A 22,148-nucleotide genomic window follows, 5' to 3' on the forward strand; every position below is an offset into this window, starting at 1 on the left:
AAATCATTGGCTGGGGTTTATAAAGGTGGTAAAGCGTCTAATTTTTCATGTTAAGCATTGTCTTGCTTTAAGACAAGTTAAAAGAGGGAGTATGTCGCTAAGCTAGTGAAAGTCAATGGATCCGTGTAGCATTGCTACATGCGACACGGATCCATTGACTTTCACTAGCTTAGCGACACGCTCCCTCTTTTAACTTGTCTTAAAACAAGACAACGGCTTACATGAAAAATAAGACACTTTACCAGCTATATAAACCCCGGCCAACGATTTTAACTGTATTAAGCCCCAAAATAGTGGCATACCCCTTTAATGGGATAGACAGACTGTGTTGTTACTGAAAGACACTAACAAGTACACATGTCAACTGGTTGCTCATGAAAGTGATATGTGTTGGACAGAGGTGCATCTTGACACCAGGCAAGGCAGGCAGCTGCTTGGGGCCCCCAAGCCCCTATATAGTGAATAACAGCCCACATTTTATCACAGTAGTGGCGATTTTGGTTCAAATGTTCATTCTTTTGCATTTTCGCTTGGGGCCCCACCTGACCCTCGAATCGCCTCTGGTGTTGGAAGGAAACTGGGTCTGTTCTGGGTGTGTGATGCATACAGTACAGTACGTACCTGCTGGCCAAGTGTGCTCTCCTGCTCGGTCTCATTGAAAACTGTAACGTTGTCCACATTGAACTGGCTCTGCAGGTTCAGGCCTGAGAAGCAAAGAGAGCAACAAACTCTTAACGCAAGGGTCCAAACATTTTGGAAATGTGCGAGACCGAGACTGACTTTTCTCCTGTTCTTCTAACCGCTCTTGAATTCTGGCGAATAACTTTGTAGCATGCATTAGAGGTGCTCCGATCACCATTTTTTGGCCCGATCACCGATACCGATCACCAAAAATCTTTATCTGCCGATCACCGATCATTGCCGATCACAGAAATTATTTCCTATTTTTTTAATAGCCTATTAATTATCCTTATTGAATACCATTTCTGGCCATAAACCAATCAATCTTAATTTGCACATGTCACTTTCACAATGTAGGCCTATTATTAGGCTATTATTATTATTATTATTATTATTATTATTATTATCTTTCAGCTCTTTCAGACTAGTGTTGGTAATATAGCCTACAAGTAAGTCTACAGTATTAATCAATTTATAAGTTATTGCATATAATTACTAAACTATTTAAGATTGAATTGAAGCTCAGACAGTCTCTCGTCTTCTGTATACGATAAAAAAAAACCTGTCGCTTTAAATGAGCAGCCTCGTGAGGAGAGCCCCTCCCTTCTCTGTCACTCACTGTCCACAGCTGCAGTGCTCCGCTACCGTTCTGAGTCTGAGCTCTCTCCCTCTCCCCTCACCTGTCGCCGTTTGGCGTTTCAGCGACTATCAAACTAATCGACTGACTGTCAATTACAACTTTGAAAACAATAACGTTGGCATACTTGTGCGGACAACGTGAACTTGTCGCGTGCTGACCGAGGCAACTACACAGGTTATAACGTAAAATGGCTAACTGGCGAGAAGTAGTCTATCGCAAATTACATTGTGACTGAAACACTTGAGATTCTACATACACAAAACAAGAAAAAAAACTTCACTTGAAAGAACAGGCAACATGCACAACACAGCGTGTCTGCGAGGAAAGCTCTTTCTCTGTAACACTGTCATAGATTGTAGAATTCCCTGCACAGACTCATGAGTTTCACCGTCCACTCTACCTCTGTTGCTGTTTGGTGTTGCAGCGACTACAAACTAATGACCTGGCCATTAGGCTACAACTTTAAAAACAATACCGTTGATGATTGTTTTGGAAACGTTGTTGTTGCGTGCTGACAGGCTGTAACGCAAAATAGCGAACATGGCGAGACTGACACGTCATTAAATTACAAGCGTCATGTAAACGGTGCATGGATCGGAAAATCAGATCATTGTTGATGCAGATGTGATTATAAATGGTGAAAATGAAGGAGGGCATTCCAAAAAGTTAAAGACAAGTAAAGATGCCTTATTTTGATGCAGCAGCTGTGCAGAACCAGCACCTAGGCTACATGCAGGCAGCGCCAGGTGTAAAGGCAAAATGGTTGCGTGAGGAATTTAATATCTCTGGATCGGTTTTTTGATCGGCATGTTTTTCCGATCACCGATCAGGCTATTTTTGGCCATTATCGCCCGATCATGATCGGCAGCCGAGCAATCGGAGCACCTCTAGCATGCATCATTTGTGGACAATACAAACGATTTCATGAACCGAGTGTGTGTGTCAGTGTCTGTGTGACTGTGATGCCTAGTGTCATCTGTGTTGTTTTATACTGTATGATGAGATGTATAGACAAGTTGCACATGTGGATGATTTCATTTTAATCGAAATAATAGATGTCCGCAACACTGTTAATGCTCCCAGTGGCACAACATTTCGGACCTTAGTCCTTCATCAAAAGGTTGCAGGATATTTGTTGTTGACAATTTATTATTAAGCGGGCTTGCGGAGCAAGGACCATGCAGAGCATGGCCCTTGCAGAGCAAGGCCCGATTCTAGTAATCTCTAAGTCCTGTTTCTTATTATCGTTCTTGTGCAGGGCAGCAGTAAAATAGAAAATGGATCTCCTCCTAGGCCTTTCGAGATAGAGACACCGTTCAAACACTAAAACGACCGGCTCGGCTTGGAGATCGCGTCTCGTTATAGGCTTCTCTGTGTCTCTTGTCGTTTTCCCGTTTTTGGCGATTTTGTTAAAGCCTGGGTCTCCATTGAAAACAGTGGTGGAACCTCCATGAACCAAGGTTCCGCCACTCTAGAGATTAGAGTGTAGGAGGCTTTTTCGGTCATAAAACATCAACACTTTCACCTAGAAGTTTAGTTGACGCGTTGTTAGCGAGCTCTATGGGATGTCTCCAAATTGTCAAAGTTTCATCTCCCAACTCCCAATACTTTTTAAATGGCAGGTTTGTAAAAAAAACAGGCCTGGCTCTATGGAGAATCCCATTCTTTCGAAAAGTGCATTTTTCAAGAGATCAGCGCATGTCCCACACGGAGGTCCATTTGTGCCTGAAAAATTTAACCTATAAACTTCATTCAAAGACTGTTAGAGAGATCACAAGCATGACTCCGATCTGTGAAAAGGACACGTGCCAACTCCTTTTAGTTTTTTTACAACGATGTTGTAAAGACAAAAAACTCATTCTCATTTTCTCCCCTGTTAAAGGCTCAATACTAACTGTCTTTCAGTCAATCACAACAGGTGCAGCCAGTGAAGGATTCCATTTCAACTGTCACTGTCTCAAGATTCCATTCTTAACGAGCAGGTGCGAGCAAGCATTCTAGAAGTCTATTGTTGAGCTCTGCAATGCAATGTAATATAGTCTTGCTGGACTATGCATGACAATTAGCTGCTTGGCTTAGTGGTAATGCATGCTGCTGCATTAGAGATATGGAGGTTGAGGGTTCGAAACCCACCTGAAGCCATGTTGATTTTCTAAATTATATCATATGCAGCGTTCCTTGGCCGACTTAAAATGCCATGTATATCATTTAGTATGGATGGCAAATGTGCTGAATTACAGATATTGAGGTTGGGGGTTCGAAACCCAGTCAAAGCCATGTTGATTTTCAAAATTACATCATATGCAGTGTTCCTTGGCCAACTTAAAATGCCATGTATGTCATTTAGTATGCATGGCAAATGTGCTGGATTACAGATATGGAGGTTGGAGGTTCGAATCCCAGTCAAAGCCATGTTGACTTTCAAAATTATATCATATGCAGTGTTCCTTGGCCAACTTAAAATGCCATGTATGTCATTTAGTATGAATGGCAAATGTGCTGAATTAGGGATATGGGGGTTGGAGGTTCGAACCCCAGTCGAAGCCATGTTGATTTTCAAAATGATATCATATGCAGTGTTCCTTAGCCAACTTCAAATATCATGTATTGTATGTCATTTAATATCAATGGCAAAGGGGTTGGATTACAGATATGGAGGTTGTGAGTTCTAATCCCGCTCGAAGCCATGTTGATTTTCAAAATTTTATCATATGCAGTGTTCCTTAGCCAACTTAAAATACCATGTATGTCATTTAGTATATCCCCAAATCGCAGAGCTACAACACTTTCAAGATGGCTGAATCCAAGATGGCTGAATTGTTTGGCCTATGACTTCTGACTGGGTGGATGGAGTTTTTCTAAGATTTCTTTTAGCTTTGTTTTCTCAATAGTACTTTGTTTCATCTCTGCCCCAAAAGGCAAGCCCGCTTCCAGCATTTTCTGTGAGAATGCATTTCTAGTTAAGCGGGCTTGCGGAGCAAGAGCAGAGCTCTTGCAGAGCAAGGCCCGTTTATAGTAATCTCTAAGTCCTGTTTCTTCCTGTTTTTATTAAGCGGGCTTGCGGAGCAAGAGCAGAGCTCTTGCAGAGCAAGGCCCGATTATAGTAATCTCTAAGTCCTGTTTTATTATTATCGTTCTTGTGCAGGGGGACAGCAAAAATAGAAAATGGATCTCCTCCTAGGCCTTTCGAGATAGAGACACCGTTCAAACACTAAAACGACCGGCTCGGCTTGGAGATCGCGTGTCGTTATAGGCTTCTCCGTGTCTCTTGTCGTTTTCCCGTTTTTGGCGATTTTGTTAAAGCCTGGGTCTCCATTGAAAACTATGGTGGAACCTTCATGAACCAAAGTTCCGCCACTCTAGAGATTAGAGTGTAGGAGGCTTTTTCGGTCATAAAACATCAACACTTTCACCTAGAAGTTTAGTTGACGCGTTGTTAGCGAGCTCTATGGGATGTCTCCAAATTGTGAAAGTTTCATCTCCCAACTCCCAATACTTTTTAAATGGCAGGTTTGTAAAAAAAACAGGCCTGGCTCTATGGAGAATCCCATTCTTTCGAAAAGTGCATTTTTCAAGAGATCAGCGCATGTCCCACACGGAGGTCCATTTGTGCCTGAACCCTTTCACCTATAAACTTCATTCAAAGACTGTTAGAGAGATCACAAGCATGACTCCGATCTGTGAAAAGGACACGTGCCAACTCCTTTTAGTTTTTTTACAACGATGTTGTAAAGACAAAAAACTCATTCTCATTTTCTCCCCTGTTAAAGGCTCAATACTAACTGTCTTTCAGTCAATCACAACAGGTGCAGCCTATGAAGGGTTCCATTTCAACTGTCACTGTCTCAAGATTCTATTCTTAACGAGCAGGTGCGAGCAACCATTCTAGAAGTCAGCTCTGCAATGCAATGTAATATAGTCTTGTTGGATTGTGCATGACAGCTAGCTGCTTGGCTTAATGGTAAAGCATGCTGCTGCATTAGAGATATGGAGGTTGAGAGTTCGAAACCCAGCTGAAGCCATGTTGATTTTCAAAATTATATCATATGCAGTGTTCCTTGGCCAACTTAAAATGCCATGTATGTCATTTAGTATGCATGGCAAATGTGCTGGATTACAGATATGGAGGTTGGGGGTTCGAATCCCAGTCAAAGCCATGTTGATTTTCTAAATTATATCATATGCAGCGTTCCTTGGCCGACTTAAAATGCCATGTATATAATTTAGTATGCATGGCAAATGTGCTGGATTACAGATATGGAGGTTGGGGGTTCGAATCCCAGTCAAAGCCATGTTGATTTTCTAAATTATATCATATGCAGCGTTCCTTGGCCGACTTAAAATGCCATGTATATCATTTAGTATGGATGGCAAATGTGCTGAATTACAGATATTGAGGTTGGGGGTTCGAAACCCAGTCAAAGCCATGTTGATTTTCAAAATTATATCATATGCAGTGTTCCTTGGCCAACTTAAAATGCCATGTATGTCATTTAGTATGCATGGCAAATGTGCTGGATTACAGATATGGAGGTTGGGGGTTCGAATCCCAGTCAAAGCCATGTTGATTTTCAAAATGATATCATATGCAGTGTTCCTTGGCCAACTTAAAATGCCATGTGTGTCATTTAGTATGAATGGCAAATGTGCTGAATTAGGGATATGGGGGTTGGAGGTTCGAACCCCAGTCAAAGCCATGTTGATTTTCAAAATGATATCATATGCAGTGTTCCTTAGCCAAATTGAAATATCATGTATTGTATGTCATTTAATATCAATGGCAAAGGGGTTGGATTACAGATATGGAGGTTGTGAGTTCGAATCCCGCTCGAAGCCATGTTGATTTTCAAAATTATATCATATGCAGTGTTCCTTAGCCAACTTAAAATACCATGTATGTCATTTAGTATATCCCCAAAACGCAGAGCTACAACACTTTCAAGATGGCTGAATCCAAGATGGCTGAATTGTTTGGCCCATAACTTCTGACTGGGTGGATGGAGTTTTTCCAAGATTTCTTTTAGCTTTGTTTTCTCAATAGTACTTTGTTTCATCTCTGCACCCAAAGGCAAGCCCGCTTCCAGCATTTTCTGTGAGAATGCATTTCTAGTTATTATTGGTCTTGTGCAGGGCAGCAGTAAAAATAGAAAATGGATCTCCTCCTAGGCCTTTCGAGATAGAGACACCGTTCAAACACTAAAACGACCGGCTCGGCTTGGAGATCGCGTATCGTTATAGGCTTCTCCGTGTCTCTTGTCGTTTTCCCGTTTTTGGCGATTTTGTGAAAGCCTGGGTCTCCATTGAAAACAGTGGTGGAACCTCCATGAACCAAGGTTCCGCCACTCTAGAGATTAGAGTGTAGGAGGCTTTTTCGGTCATAAAACATCAACACTTTCACCTAGAAGTTTAGTTGACGCGTTGTTAGCGAGCTCTATGGGATGTCTCCAAATTGTCAAAGTTTCATCTCCCAACTCCCAATACTTTTTAAATGGCAGGTTTGTAAAAAAAACAGTCCTGGGTCTATGGAGAATCCCATTCTTTCGAAAAGTGCATTTTTCTAGAGATCAGCGCATGTCCCACACGGAGGTCCATTTGTGCCTGAAAAATTTAACCTATAAACTTCATTCAAAGACTGTTAGAGAGATCACAAGCATGACTCCGATCTGTGAAAAGGACACGTGCCAACTCCTTTTAGTTTTTTTACAACGATGTTGTAAAGACAAAAAACTCATTCTCATTTTCTCCCCAGTTTAGAGCTCAATACTAAATGTCTTTCAGTCAATCACAACAGGTGCAGCCAATGAAGTGTTCCATTTCAACTGTCACTGTCTCAAGATTCCATTCTTAACGAGCAGGTGCGAGCAAGCATTCTAGAAGTGTATTGTTCAGCTCTGCAATGCAATGTAATATAGTCTTGCTGGACTATGCATGACAACTAGCTGCTTGGCTTAGTGGTAATGCATGCTGCTTTATTAGAGATATGGGGGTGGAGGGTTCAAATCCCACCCGAAGCCATGTTGATTTTCTAAATTATATCATATGCAGTGTTCCTTGGCCGACTTAAAATGCCATGTATATCATTTAGTATGGAAGGCAAATGTGCTGAATTACAGATATTGAGGTTGGGGGTTCAAAACCCAGTCAAAGCCATGTTGATTTTCAAAATTATATCATATGCAGTGTTCCTTGGCCAACTTAAAATGCCATGTATATCATTTAGTATGCATGGCAAATGTGCTGAATTACAGATATGAAGGTTGGGGGTTCGAATCCCAGTCAAAGCCATGTTGATTTTCAAAATTATATCATATGCAGTGTTCCTTGGACAACTTAAAATGCCATGTATGTCATTTAGTATGAATGGCAAATGTGCTGAATTAGGGATATGGGGGTTGGAGGTTCGAACCCCAGTCAAAGCCATGTTGATTTTCAAAATGATATCATATGCAGCGTTTCTTAGCCAACTTCAAATATCATGTACAGTATTGTATGTCATTTAATATCAATGGCAAAGGGGCTGGATTACAGATATGGAGGTTGTGAGTTCGAATCCCGCTCGAAGCCATGTTGATTTTCAAAATTATATCATATGCAGTGTTCCTTAGCCAACTTAAAATACCATGTATGTCATTTAGTATATCCCCAAAACGCAGAGCTACAACACTTTCAAGATGGCTGAATCCAAGATGGCTGAATTGTTTGGCCCATAACTTCTGACTGGGTGGATGGAGTTTTTCCAAGATTTCTTTTAGCTTTGTTTTCTCAATAGTACTTTGTTTCATCTCTGCCCCAAAAGGCAAGCCCGCTTCCAGCATTTTCTGTGAGAATGCATTTCTAGTTATTATTATTGGTCTTGTGCAGGGCAGCAGTAAAATAGAAAATGGATCTCCTCCTAGGCCTTTCGAGATAGAGACACCGTTCAAACACTAAAACGACCGGCTCGGCTTGGAGATCGCGTACAGTTATAGGCTTCTCCGTGTCTCTTGTCGTTTTCCCGTTTTTGGCGATTTTGTGAAAGCCTGGGTCCCCATTGAAAATAGTGGTGGAACCTCCATGAACCAAAGTTCCGCCACTCTAGAGATTAGAGTGTAGGAGGCTTTTTCGGTCATAAAACATCAACACTTTCACCTAGAAGTTTAGTTGACGCGTTGTTAGCGAGCTCTATGGGATGTCTCCAAATTGTGAAAGTTTCATTTCCCAACTCCCAATACTTTTTAAATGGCAGGTTTGTAAAAAAAACAGGCCTGGCTCTATGGAGAATCCCAGTCTTTCGAAAAGGGCATTTTTCAAGAGATCAGCGCATGTCCCACACGGAGGTCCATTTGTGCCTGAAAAATTTAACCTATAAACTTCATTCAAAGACTGTTAGAGAGATCACAAGCATGACTCCGATCTGTGAAAAGGACACGTGCCAACTCCTTTTAGTTTTTTTACAACGATGTTGTAAAGACAAAAAACTCATTCTCATTTTCTCCCCAGTTTAGAGGTCAATACTAACTGTCTTTCAGTCAATCACAACAGGTGCAGCCAGTGAAGTGTTCCATTTCAACTGTCACTGTCTCAAGATTCTATTCTTAACGAGCAGGTGCGAGGAACCATGCTATTGTTCAGCTCTGCATTGCAATGTAATATAGTCTTGCTGGACTGAGCATGACAGCTAGCTGCTTGGCTTAGTGGTAATGCATGCTGCTGGGTTAGAGATATGGAGGTTGAGGGTTCAAAGCCCACCCGAAGCCATGTTGATTTTCAAAATTATATCATATGCACTGTTCCTTGGCCAACTTAAAATGCCATGCTTGTCATTTATTATCAATGGCAAATGTGCTGGATTAGAGATATGGAGGTTGAGAGTTCGAATCCCACTTGAAGCGATGCTGATTTTCAAAATTATATCATATGCAGTGTTCCTTAGCCAGGTTAAAATACCATGTATGTCATTAAGTATCAATGGCAAATGTGCTGAATTACAGATATGGAGGTTGGGGGTTCGAACCCCAGTCAAAGCCATGTTGATTTTCAAAATTATATCATATGCAGCGTTCCTTGGCCGACTTAAAATGCCATGTATGTCATTTAGTATGAATGGCAAATGTGCTGAATTACAGATATGGAGTTTGGAGGTTCGAACCCCAGTCGAAGCCATGTTGATTTTCAAAATTATATCATATGCAGTGTTCCTTGGCCAACTTAAAATGCCATGTATGTCAATTAGTATGGATGGCAAATGTGCTGAATTACAGATATTGAGGTTGGGGGTTCAAAGCCCACCCGAAGCCGTGTTGATTTTCAAAATTATATCATATGCAGTGTTCCTTGGCCAACTTAAAATGCCATGTATGTCATTTAGTATGCATGGCAAATGTGCTGGATTACAGATATGGAGGTTGGGGGTTCGAATCCCAGTCAAAGCCATGTTGATTTTCTAAATTATATCATATGCAGCGTTCCTTGGCCGACTTAAAATGCCATGTATGTCATTTAGTATGAATGGCAAATGTACTGAATTAGGGATATGGGGGTTGGAGGTTCGAACCCCAGTCGAAGCCATGTTGATTTTCAAAATTATATCATATGCAGTGTTCCTTAGCCAACTTCAAATATCATGTATTGTATGTCATTTAATATCAATGGCAAAGGGGTTGGATTACAGATATGGAGGTTGTGAGTTCTAATCCCGCTCGAAGCCATGTTGATTTTCAAAATTTTATCATATGCAGTGTTCCTTAGCCAACTTAAAATACCATGTATGTCATTTAGTATATCCCCAAAACGCAGAGCTACAACACTTTCAAGATGGCTGAATCCAAGATGGCTGAATTGTTTGGCCCATAACTTCTGACTGGGTGGATGGAGTTTTTCCAAGATTTCTTTTAGCTTTGTTTTCTCAATAGTACTTTGTTTCATCTCTGCCCCCAAAGGCAAGCCCGCTTCCAGCATTTTCTGTGAGAATGCATTTCTAGTTTAAGCTATTTTTTTCCCAGCACCTGTGCCACTGATCTGCGTGTATTCTCTACTTCTCTGAAAATGTAAGTTTCCCTTAAAGGGACACTGTGCAGGAAATGGTCAAAAAATGCTGCCCATTGAAACTGGGCTGCCTATTGCCAAATTTGATCTTTACATGAAAGTTTACTAAGTAATAAACAAATATTTTCTAGTATGGCCCAAGTACAGTCATTTTTGCAGCTAAAAATGGCTATTTTTAGAAATTCAAAATGGCGGACCATGGAGAAGATCCCCCTTTTCATGTATGAAAAGTGCAATTTTTCTAGTCATAATGAATACTTAGAATTTGATGCTGGTGGTAAGTATTCATGAAAAAGGTAACGTTAGTGAATGGGCAGCATGAATTCTGGAAATAAACAACAAAAAATCTCACACAGTGTCCCTTTAATTGATTTGAAGGTGGAGTTACCTGATTTCTCCGAGAGGGGAAACAGCCTTGCAAGAAAGAGCTGGATTCGTCCACAGAAAACCGTGTTCTGTGACTTGGAGAGCCGTCTGAGGAGATCTGCAAAAAACCCCATTACATTACATTACATTACATTACGCCTGGGAGATGGTTTACATCCAAAGCAACTTAGTTATTTTAAGTACAACAGGGTATTGGTTACAATACTTGGAGCAGTGTGTGGTTGGATACCTTGGAGTGAGATCAAGGGCCTATACAACTATATTCTAAGAAAATGAAGACTCCGGGCTCTTCTATTAGATGATTTACCTCTTAACTTAACCCAGTGTTTCTCAAACTTTTTCAGACCGAGGACCTCTTTGTCTGCCCAAAAATGTTCAGGGACCATCTGTCAACTGAATTGACAGTTGAAGGGTGCTAATTTGACACTGCTAATTTCGATGCAGATTACTCAAATTTTATTCACATTGTGGTGAAAATAAGACTTCAGCTATGTTTAGCTTTGTAATTATGTTACAAATATAGCCTACTGCTAGCTCGTCTTGGAAAAGTAGAAATCCCCTCACGGACCACCTTAGCTCTGTCGCGGACCACAGGTGGTCCCCGGACCACACTTTGAGAATCACTGACTTAACCTGATTTACTGAACTCCTGACTTTGTAGTAGAGTCCCCAGGAGTGGAAGGCCGGGATTCGAACCTGCAACCCTCTGATCTACAGCCCATCCCCTTCACCACTAGGCCACCCACAACTGCCCCAAAAACGTAAAAGTAAACGTAAAGTAAAAGTCAATTTGTGGTGTAAGTTCAACACTAGCGTGTGATGTTACATTAGCCTCGCGAGCCATCCTACATACTTCCGCAAAAGGATTGGCTCCACAACGGTAGTCTGGTCCCCCTTTTCTGTGGAGTGTCTGGAGCGGGTACGATTTTGATGCGCAACGCCCTCCCCAGAAAAGAGCCAATAAGCGAATAAGCGCCCCACGTGGGGGGAAAAGGGGGAGGACGCTCGTGACGATGACGTCACCACTAGGCCACCCACAACTGCCCCAAAAACACATTTCCAATCAGGTGGGATTAGGTTTCTCAATACTAGTATTCGCTGCCACTGTTAGTAAAAGCAAGACTGCTGAAGTGCATTTTACATTTTGCAGATGGTAGGATGAACATATCTGTACAAAAGATCCTCCTGGTCCCACGTCTGTATGTGTGCCGTTTGCTTTTTGCACATCTGTATGTATGTTACTGCTGCAACGAATGAATTTCCCCATTGTGGGATAATAAAGGGCATACTTGTCTAATCTTATCTTACATATCTAAGGTGATAAACATACAAACATTTTTAAAACTTGGAATTACCGTTGCACATTCTTAGCAGGTAATTCTTCCCAGCAGAGTAAAAAGAACTCTGTTGACAGATAAACACATTATATTTAGTTAAAAACAACATAAACAGTGTTCACTGGACATGTCTGTGTAAACTAAATAATATACAGAACAGTAAATTAATTTCTCTTAGCCACTCAGAGACATTTATTCTGAAAATGCAATGGAAATGTATAGACCACCTGTATGAATATAATTACATATTTAATTGCATATACATATTTATAGCAAAATAAATTAAAAAGAATCGGAGCAAATAACGCTCTTGTTTTGAGAATAGATTAACATTGGTAGCAGAGGATGGCAACAAATGATAAAAATCCCCTGACCTTCAACGTGTCTGACGGGTCTGGACCAGGGCTTGACATTAACTTTTTCGCTTGCTGGCCACTGTGGCTAGCGGTTTTCCTGAGTCAATAGCCATGCAGCTATTCTACTAGCCACAAATTTGATTTTTTTTTTTCTTTTATCATGACACTATACATCTAACCTCAGAAGATGAGGTGCTTAAAGCGAGAAGATGAGTGCATGGGTTTCTACGTGGAAATAAAACAAATAGAAAATGAGTAACTGAGCTTTTTCTTGAACTTAAATACAAACAATTGTAGAATTGTACAACAAGGGGGAAAGTGGAGAATATACGCTATCCTGATATGTCATACCATAGAATAAGCTACCTGCCAAATTGGCCAGTGACATTGGCCAGTGAAATTGTTACTAGCCACAGCCAAGTTTTACCAGCATTTGGCCGGTTGGCAGGTGCCAGTGTCAAGCCCTGCTCTGAACCTACCGATTTCCATGTTGAGACGTTTTCCTCCACGAATGAGAAGATTTTGTCGCACTGGGCCAAAGGGAGAGAGTCCAGCACATCGCCCAGCAACAGAAACGGGGTCGTTGCAGAGCATACTCCTGTCAGAGGGCGAAACATGAAAAGTTAGGGTACATCATCCCACTATCCAAGCCTCCTCCTCCTACTCCTGTGAGAGGGCGAAACATGAAAAGTTAGGGTACATCCCTCCATCCAAGCCTCCCAGAGGGCAAGACATGAAAAGTTAGGGTACATCCCACTATCTAAGCCTCCCAGAGCATACTCCTGTCACAGGGCGAAACATGACAAGTTAGGGTACATCATCCCACTATCCAAGCCTCCCAGAGCATACTCCTGTGAGAGGGCGAGACATGACAAGTTAGGGTACATCATCCCACTATCCAAGCCTCCCAGAGCATACTCCTGTGAGAGGGCGAAACATGAAAAGTTATGCCGTGTCCAGACCAAGAGCGAACTACGCTGCCTGCTAGCGTGGGTAGCAGAAGAAGTTTCGCCTCGAAATCGCTGTAGACGCAGCATTGACATGTTTGATTCAGCTAATCACATAACGGCTCTGGCTTGACAGCCTGGGACATTCGGAGATATGAACGTTCCGATTGGTTTTCGCCGAACAGCGTCAGAGTGAATTCGCCTGCGATTAGATTTAGTTTAATCGTCAAAATTCGCTCTGGTCGCGCAAGAAGCTTCGCTCCTGGCGAATTCGCTTTGGTAGCGCAGGTCGCATGCCCTCCATAGAGAAATAATGACGCTTCATTCGCTCCGTTCGCTCCTGGTCTCTACACGGCATCAGGGTCCGTGCAGCCTCTTACTGCAGATGGGGTCGCCTTCGGGCCTATTCACTATTGGATGAAAATACTCAACTGCATCATAACAACACTGCTAGGACAGTACAGTAACAGAGTCAGGGCTCTAAATTAACACACGCAAACCCGCCAAACACGGGTGAAAATTAATTTTGGCTAGTAGAAAAAAATACCTACCCGCCAATTTGGCTAGCGCCCGAGTACAGTAAATTATGAACGGTAAATCGCTGCTATGACGAACGTTAGACGGCGAGATTTCCTACATTACCCATGGACGCTAGCGTCACATGAAAAGTTAGGGTCCGTGAAGTCGCTTACTGCAGACGGGGTCGCCTTCGGGCCAATTCACTATTGGATGAAAATACTCAACTGCATCATAACAACACTGCTAGGACAGTACAGTAACAGAGTAACAGATCAATACAATTTTGGTGACAGCAAGGTTATAACATAGGCTCTGGGGTTGAGGGGTTATCCAACGTCCCGTCCTCATCTTAAAAAGCCCACCAGAGCATACTCCTGGGAGACAAAGTTAGGGTCCATTTCATTATCCAACCTCCCATCCTCATCTTTTAAGACCTACTTCCACTGAAAACCAGATTTACTCGCTCCTCTTTGAAACACGGAGGGCCTCCCCTAGTTTCCCCAAGTTTTCTGAATTTCCCCCTGGGGATTAATAAAGTTACTCTACTCTACTCTACTCTGCTCTGCTCTGCTCTGCTCTAGTTACAATACATTACATTACATTACATTGCATTTGGCAGACGCTTTATAACCAAAGCGACTTTCAAAAGAGGACATAATCAAGCCAACATCACAAGCAAATAAAGTGCACAGGAGATATACAGAACAACAAGTGCAGTTGCAAAGAGGGTTAGTTTTTTTTTTTTTTTTTTCATAAAAAGTAAATACCGAGTACACATACACACACACACACACACACACACACACACACACACACACACACACACACACACACACACACACACACACACACACACACACACACACACACACACACACACACATACACACACACGAACTAAACTAAACTAAACTAAACTAAACATCATGTCAGGAGTCTGCCCTGGGGCAAGGCCAGTTCAAGCATTAGTCTAGTAGATTCTCTCGAAAGAGGAATGTCTTTAGTTGTTTCTTGAAGGCTGCAAGAGATGTGCTTAGTCTTGCTGCCTCTGGGAGACTGTTCCACCACTTGGGTACCACAACGGAGAACAATCTTGACTGGGAGTACCTAGAGCGACTGGATGGCAGAGCCAGGCGGCTTGTGCTGGATGAGCGCAGTTCTCGTCCAGTAACATAAGGCGTTAGTAGGTCCTTCAGATAAGCTGGGGCCGTTCCTGTGATGGTTTTGTAGGCAAGGGTCAATGCCTTGTGCTTGATCCGGGCGGCGATCGGTAACCAGTGCAACTCAATAAATAGAGGAGTAACATGGGTCCTTTTGGGTTGATTGAATATCAACCTTGCCGCCGCATTCTGGATCATCTGCAGAGGCTTTAGCGCACAAGCAGGTAGACCTGTCATGAGTGAGTTGCAGTAGTCAACGCGGGACAGGACCGTGGCCTGGACCAGTCGTTGTGTAGAATATTGTGTCAGCACAGGTCTGATATTCCGTACGTTGTACATCTGGAGTCGACAGGTCCGGGTGACCGAGTTGATGTAGTTGGAGCATGACAGCTCATCATCAATCATGACGCCAAGGTTTTTGGCGACTTTGTTTGGGGTCACGATGGTGGAGCCTATCTTGAGGTTGATGTTGTGACTGAGCGACTCTTTAGCTGGGATCACCAGGAGCTCTGTCTTGGCCAGGTTCAGCTGTAGGTGGTGGTCCTTCATCCATGTTGACAAATCGGTGAGGCAGGCAGAGATGCGTTCCGAAACCGTGGTGTCCTCTGGACGGAACGACAGGTACATCTGGGTGTCATCAGCATAGCAGTGGTAGGAGAACCCATGTGTTTGAATGACACGTCCCAGGGAGGAGGTGTATATTGCAAACAGAACATTTACATACAGTAAATGTTTAGTGTAGTTACATACACATGCTGCGATTCCAAGTGGTGTTTCACCTCCACTTCCTGGCTGTGTGTCCCAATCACAGAAATACAGAGCAAGGAGCGAATCATGAAAAGCCTGTTCCTGACAACGCCACAAGGAGAAGGCACTGCCCACTTTGGTTTACACCCCTCCCCAAAAAAAGATGTAACGCTGCATTTCAGAACACAGCTTAAAGGGACACTGTGTGACATTTTTAGTTGTTTATTTCCAGACTTCATGCTGCCCATTCACTAATGTTACCTTTTTCATGAATACTTACCACCACCATCAAATTGTAAGTATTCATTATGACTGGAAAATTTGCACTTTTCATACATGAAAAGGGGGATCTTCTCCATGGTCCGCCATTTTGAATTTCCAAAAATAGCCATTTTTAGCTGCAAAAATGACTCTACTTGGACCATACTAGAAAATATTTGTTTAATACTTAGTAAACTTTCATGTAAAGATCAAATTTGGCAATAGGCAGCTCAATTTCAATAAGCAGCATAGTTGCAGTACCTTTTTTGACCATTTCCTGCACAGTGTCCCTTTAAGTATTTTTTTTCCCCCACACATTTTCAAAACAAGTGGCGGCCGACCTCGATTAGCCTAGCCATCTTCAATTCTTCTGCAAATTGTTCTTGACCAAATAATGTAGGCCAGGGTTATTTGTAATTAGTAACTGTCCCACGAGGGATTTTAATAGCCAGGTGGCGTGATCATAAAAAGTTTCATGGCATCCCACTGACCTTCCACAACTCCGTCAATACTGAGGGAAATCAAGGCAAGGAATTCCTCTGATTCCGACTGCTTAATCTGCAATACAAAGAAAACAAAACATGAAACAAAAAAAGGTTATTATACGCAGGGCTCCAAGTTAATACCAATCAACCAGCCAAATGCTGGTGAAATTTCAGTTTGGCTCGTAGAAAAGACCAACTTACTAGCCACTTTGACCATTAGCGAGTGCAAACAACCCCAGTATGAAACAAACAAAAGGTTATACGAGTTATTGGGCAAGAGCTTAAAGACAGTTTGAAGGCAGACCAGTGCAATAGTGTCCTGTTGGATTCCAATTTCACTTTAATAGAGGATTAATGATAGCCCCTTGAGATGAATTATCTTGTTTTCAAGGGGGTCCATCAATACGTACATGACATCTCCTTTTTGAAATAATAACAAATATACTAGACAAAACACAAACACATTCACACTCAACATAACTAACATTGATCCCCACACCACCCACCCCCATCCCCATCCCTCGTCAACCACTATGTTTTCAGCATGTAAGCATGTACTGTAAAAAGATCAGATACAGAGAGTACTACATTTGTAGACGTGTGAACTGTACACAACACATAAAAAACAGTTATTAGGGATGCACCGATACCGATACTGGTACACTCATGAACGTCCATCCGGGTACTTTGCTCGTAAATGTGCGTTACGCCCCTTTATGGGTGAAAACAAACCGAATGTCTCATCAACGTACATGCTACATCGGCTTGTCTAAATGAACACAGTCCATGCTTCAGCCACGGCTGTTTGGCTCTATTATTTGAACAGCCGGCACCAGAACACGTTTTCGGCATGTTGCGCGTGAACAACGCTAGTCTACAGGTCCGTATCTTTCGTTTATTAAACCCCAACATCACCAATTGACTTGCATGGGTTGTTTTCCCCCATAAATGGGCGTAACGCACATGGAACACGTCACGCCGTTCATGAGTATCGGTATCGGCACCCGATACTGCTCATTGTACTCGCACTCGTACTCGTCAAGCACTTGCCGATACCAGGAACAATACTGCTATATCGCAAAACAATGTAAAATCTTGTCACGTTCTGTGGACTTGAAAGCAGCATGGAAAAAAGTGCCACCTCATACATTTACTAACGTTTAAATCTACATGGAAATGGACAATTAAAAGATCACGGGTGGAAAAAAACAAGGCCATGCATTTATTTCCATTGTATTTTGGTGGTAAAAGGTATCGGTATCTGCAAGTACACACATTAATGTACTCGTACTTAGGGGTCGACCGATACAGGTTTTTTAATGGCCGATGCGATACCGATATTTTTTCCATCACCCTTGGCCGATACCCGATTTCCGATACCCGATACGCCGATACCGATATTGTTAAAAAAGTGTTAAAAATGACAAAAATCAGTTCTGTATCATTAAAAAAAAAATCCTATCCCATCACATTTTCATCACACCATAACATGAATAACAGGAAAATAACTGTCATGTACAAAGCACACTGAGCAAGTAGTTTTTCAAGCATCTGTAGCCTATACTGTATTATAGCCACCTAAAAAGGTATACATAAGGCATTAAAATTTCAAAGGACTGTTGCTTGACAGTGGTACAATAGCATAGAGCTTGACTGTAAATTTGAAAAATGTTGGGGATGACCAAGATTATTATGGGTTTAAATATGCATGCCTATTTTTTCACCTGTATAGGTGTACTTGATTTACTAGGGCCTTTCACAAAATAAATCAAATCAAATAAATAACAAACAAAAGCCCAAAATAACAAACCAAAGAAATGCAAACAAAACACATAGACAAGTAAAACCATTTTCTTATTTTCATATTATAAAATACATTGCAAAGAATGCCACCAGTAAAAAACACCCCTGTTCAAAATGGTTTGGTCCGCCAAACGGCGGACACCCCTCTATTTTACTCATATTGGAACATTCACTTGTTGCTGAACGAGGAAGTGGCAGCATGCCGGTGACCTGATCTGTTAAATGTTACAGAACTGTTTTACACAGTATCTAACCAAATAAACGTATATGAATTGAAATAGCCAGTTTGCAAGTGATGTTTGTTACTCATTAGAGATCGCTAAACAGATGGAAGTTGATAAATGAATGACGCTACGAAATGCGCATTTTGAAACGCGGTGGAAATTTACACTGAAACATGCTGGAAGGCACTCGTTACAACGCTAGGCAAATGGATGTGATAAATGACCGAACAATGAACCAGGGAAATAAAAACAGTAGTTTACCCTCGTTGGAAGAGCTGGTTGGTTGCTCAACGAGATGGCTGCATTATGCAGTCTGCATGCTGGTGAGTTGAATGCTACAGAAATGTTTTACAAGAGGCTATTTTAATTTAGCCAGTTTGCAAGTGATGTTTGCTACCTATTAGATGTCGCTAAAACAGATTGAAGCTGATCCATGAATGACGGTATGAAATGCGTGTTTTGAAAGGCGGTGGAAATTAGACACTGAAACATATGCCGGTAGACATTCAGTTTACAACGGTAGAAAGATGGCAAATGGTGATTATTGACTGAACAATGAAATTAAAATCAGTACAGAAAATGCATGGAGCTGAAACATTCTCCCTTTTGGCATATTACATGCACATGCCATGTCATTCAGTGTCCACATTAAAATAGGATGCATCTGAAAGTCTAAAACTTTGTGGCAGCCTGCAAGGCTGTTTACTTTACTTAATGAGTGGGGGAGGGGTGACGCAGCTGCGTGCATTGCGGGTCTGCCAGCAACACAGAGCTGCCCGTCTGTAGTCAAAATCTCGGGGTGGGCGTATCGGCCAAAACCGCATGCGTATCGGCCGATGCGATACACTTAATAAACGCAAATATCGGCCCGATATAGGTCGACCCTTACTCGTACTTGTATCGGTTTTCAAAAAAGTGGTATCGGTGCATCCCTACAAGTTATAGACCCAGTCAGCACCTCTGTGACCGCCCATGAGACTGCTTGTTTTCCCCCACGTTTGTTCCACCTGCTGTATGTAGTGGCTAATCAATATGTCTAATGACTGGCAGTGATTGACATCGCATGAACAGCGGGTGGAACATTCGGAGGGGAAAACATGCAGTTTATGTGCGGGTCAAACGTGCCGACTGAGTCTATACACTTCTCTCTGAGGAGAAAAAGGCAAGAGGCAGATAACAACTTACAATCTCTGATAGAAGGAATCCCCGCAACGCCTGGTCCAGGGAGCTCTTCTTCTCTGTTTCACTAGAAGTGATGGGACATGACATGTTAGAAAAAATGGACAGGATTTTCACACCGTTTGCCAAAGACCTATTTATTGAGGACAGCAACGTTCCTATCACGATAGATAGATAGATAGATAGATAGATAGATAGATAGATAGATAGATAGATAGATAGTTTATTTGTCCTTTCGGAAAATTGTTCTGTATAATTTTCAGTGCATCTGATACGATTACAAAGACATTACAATAGACAAAAACACAATAGACAAACACAACACCCACCCTCCCTCCCTCTAGCACAAAAAATACAGGTTGACAAGAAAAACCCCAACTTAAATGCAGTACTACTAAAGTGTAGTTATTCAGTACCAAAGTGCAATTACCAAAGTGCAAAGTGCAGTACCAAAGTGCAATTCAGTACCAAAGTGCAATGTGCTATTCAGTCTTGTTCTATATTACCAACAGTATTCGCTAACCTGCCTTGACTCACATATGAATTCCAGTGCCATCCCATTCCTAACCCATAGGTTTCAACATGATGTCTGTCTGTCCACCTTTTTGCAGCGATTACAGTTTCAACTCTTTTGGGAAGGCTGTCCACAAGGCTGAGGATGGTGCTTATATGATTGTTGACCATTCTTATAAAAGCGTGTTGGTTGCATATTGGGAAGTTCCTACCGCTCGGGAACACACTGTCAGTCTCCACTTTCATTCATCCCAAAGGTTTTACATTGGGTTCAAGTTAGGACTCTGTACAGTGCAGGCCAGTCAAGTTCATCCACACCAGCCTCGGGCATACGTGTCTTACTAGACCTTACTGAGTGCACTAGTATAGTCATGCTGGAAGAGGAAGAGGCCCATTGCAAATAGTTCCCACAAAGTGGAGAGCATGCAATTGTCACTGTCGTGCCGAAAAGCGAGTCCCTGCCAGAACACGAGTGCCCTCATTGAAACCAATGACATTTTTTGAGAGAAAATTATACTAATTTTTCAGAATGAATTACATAATTTATTAACTAAAAAGATGCTTATGAAACATTACTCGTCCTCCACTTAATATGAGCTATTTAAATTAAACCGTAACATTTGTTATGACAATTCTTCGATTCTTCTTTATGGAAATAATACTGACATTGTAACCAGCTCTTTGTAATATTTCCAGATGGAATGTAGATGCTTTATTGATAAGCTTTCCATCTTAAATTGTGTCGGATTTGTCTGCAAAAATGGGTCTTTAGTTTCCATTGGTTTCAATGAGGGCAGTCGTGTTCTGGCAGGGACTCGCTTTTCGGCACGACATCCCCAATGTTTTGGCATCCTGAAGCTGTAATAGCCGACATCACACTGAACCGTATGGGTTAGAATTAGAAATAGGATGACACTTAAATTCTAAGTTCACGTGAGTCAAGGCAGGTTAGCAAAAACTTTTGACAATACAGTGTGCAGATCTTCTTTGGGCATTTTACAAACGTTACAAGACGGTCAAAATAAGTTGTTTGACCACAGAAGATGCATATGAATAGCAATTATTATCATTGGCAATACAATGTCTGATATCACACAGGGCTTGACAGTAACTCTTTCCCCCCCCTCACAACACTTACTTCCCGTGGAGATGGTTGAACGCATGTGTTAGTGGTTTGCTGTTTCTGGCTTCCAACGCCACAGAAATCGCAGCCTGCAAATCATACAATTATTATCAGAAAACATTTTAGACCGCCAGAGATTTGACACAAGTCATCGATGATTAGCCAACCCAAAGTGATAGCCTAACATCAATTGATTACAAATTACACGGAAGAGACGAAACATTTCATATAAAGGAGAACGAGATCTTTAACTAGTACGATAACGCGGACAAAGGAACCTAAAAGCCGACAAAGGAAGCTAATTGCAATTTGTTGTGGTATGGGGTTTAGCAAATAGCAAAAAGATGATGGTAAACATGTGTGGGGTTAGTTTGGTATGCTGCTAGAACATATCTCATACAGCTAGCCAAGATATGAAACTCATTCTGCAATAAATCCGATGTTAAATTTGACACAGATCATTTCGGGCTATAAAACGTTATTAGAAAACAAACCGTAAATTCAGAATTCAGCAAAGACGGCGGCATCTCGATGTTCCCTCAGTCTACCTGAAATCAGCAGCAATAGGCTAAAGTTTGGAAAAGCCACTTCCTGCGAAGAGATTGTTCTAAATAAAAGTTGCTCTACAAATCGGTAGCGCTTTCTAAAAGGGGGACTTCAAAGCAAGGTGCCTTGAGAGGACAAATGATCCGAGGAAAACCTATGGATAGACACCAGTTTATATTTATCTCGGATATCCCCAAAAAGAAAACAAACATAACA

The 22,148-nt window shown here is 41.8% G+C and overlaps 1 protein-coding gene across 3 annotated transcripts in view; it reads right to left on the bottom strand.

The window, feature by feature from the left end:
- The window catches only part of thoc1 (THO complex 1), a 42,804-nt gene extending 20,860 nt beyond the window's left edge, over positions 1 to 21,944 (bottom strand). For all 3 annotated transcript variants that reach the window (XM_063217542.1, XM_063217541.1, XM_063217543.1), the window contains exons 1-8: positions 21,881 to 21,944; positions 21,402 to 21,475; positions 19,757 to 19,817; positions 16,551 to 16,617; positions 12,905 to 13,023; positions 12,088 to 12,136; positions 10,734 to 10,829; positions 622 to 704 (exon numbers count right to left, since the gene is read on the bottom strand). In XM_063217542.1, coding sequence (XP_063073612.1) covers positions 622 to 704; positions 10,734 to 10,829; positions 12,088 to 12,136; positions 12,905 to 13,023; positions 16,551 to 16,617; positions 19,757 to 19,817; positions 21,402 to 21,475; positions 21,881 to 21,913 — 582 coding nt within the window. In that variant the 5' untranslated portion in view covers positions 21,914 to 21,944. The remainder of the gene's footprint in view (positions 1 to 621; positions 705 to 10,733; positions 10,830 to 12,087; positions 12,137 to 12,904; positions 13,024 to 16,550; positions 16,618 to 19,756; positions 19,818 to 21,401; positions 21,476 to 21,880) is intronic.
- Positions 21,945 to 22,148: the final 204 nt, after the last annotated feature.

The sequence above is a fragment of the Engraulis encrasicolus genome, chromosome 15 (assembly GCF_034702125.1).
Source record: "Engraulis encrasicolus isolate BLACKSEA-1 chromosome 15, IST_EnEncr_1.0, whole genome shotgun sequence".
Classification (NCBI taxonomy): domain Eukaryota; kingdom Metazoa; phylum Chordata; class Actinopteri; order Clupeiformes; family Engraulidae; genus Engraulis; species Engraulis encrasicolus.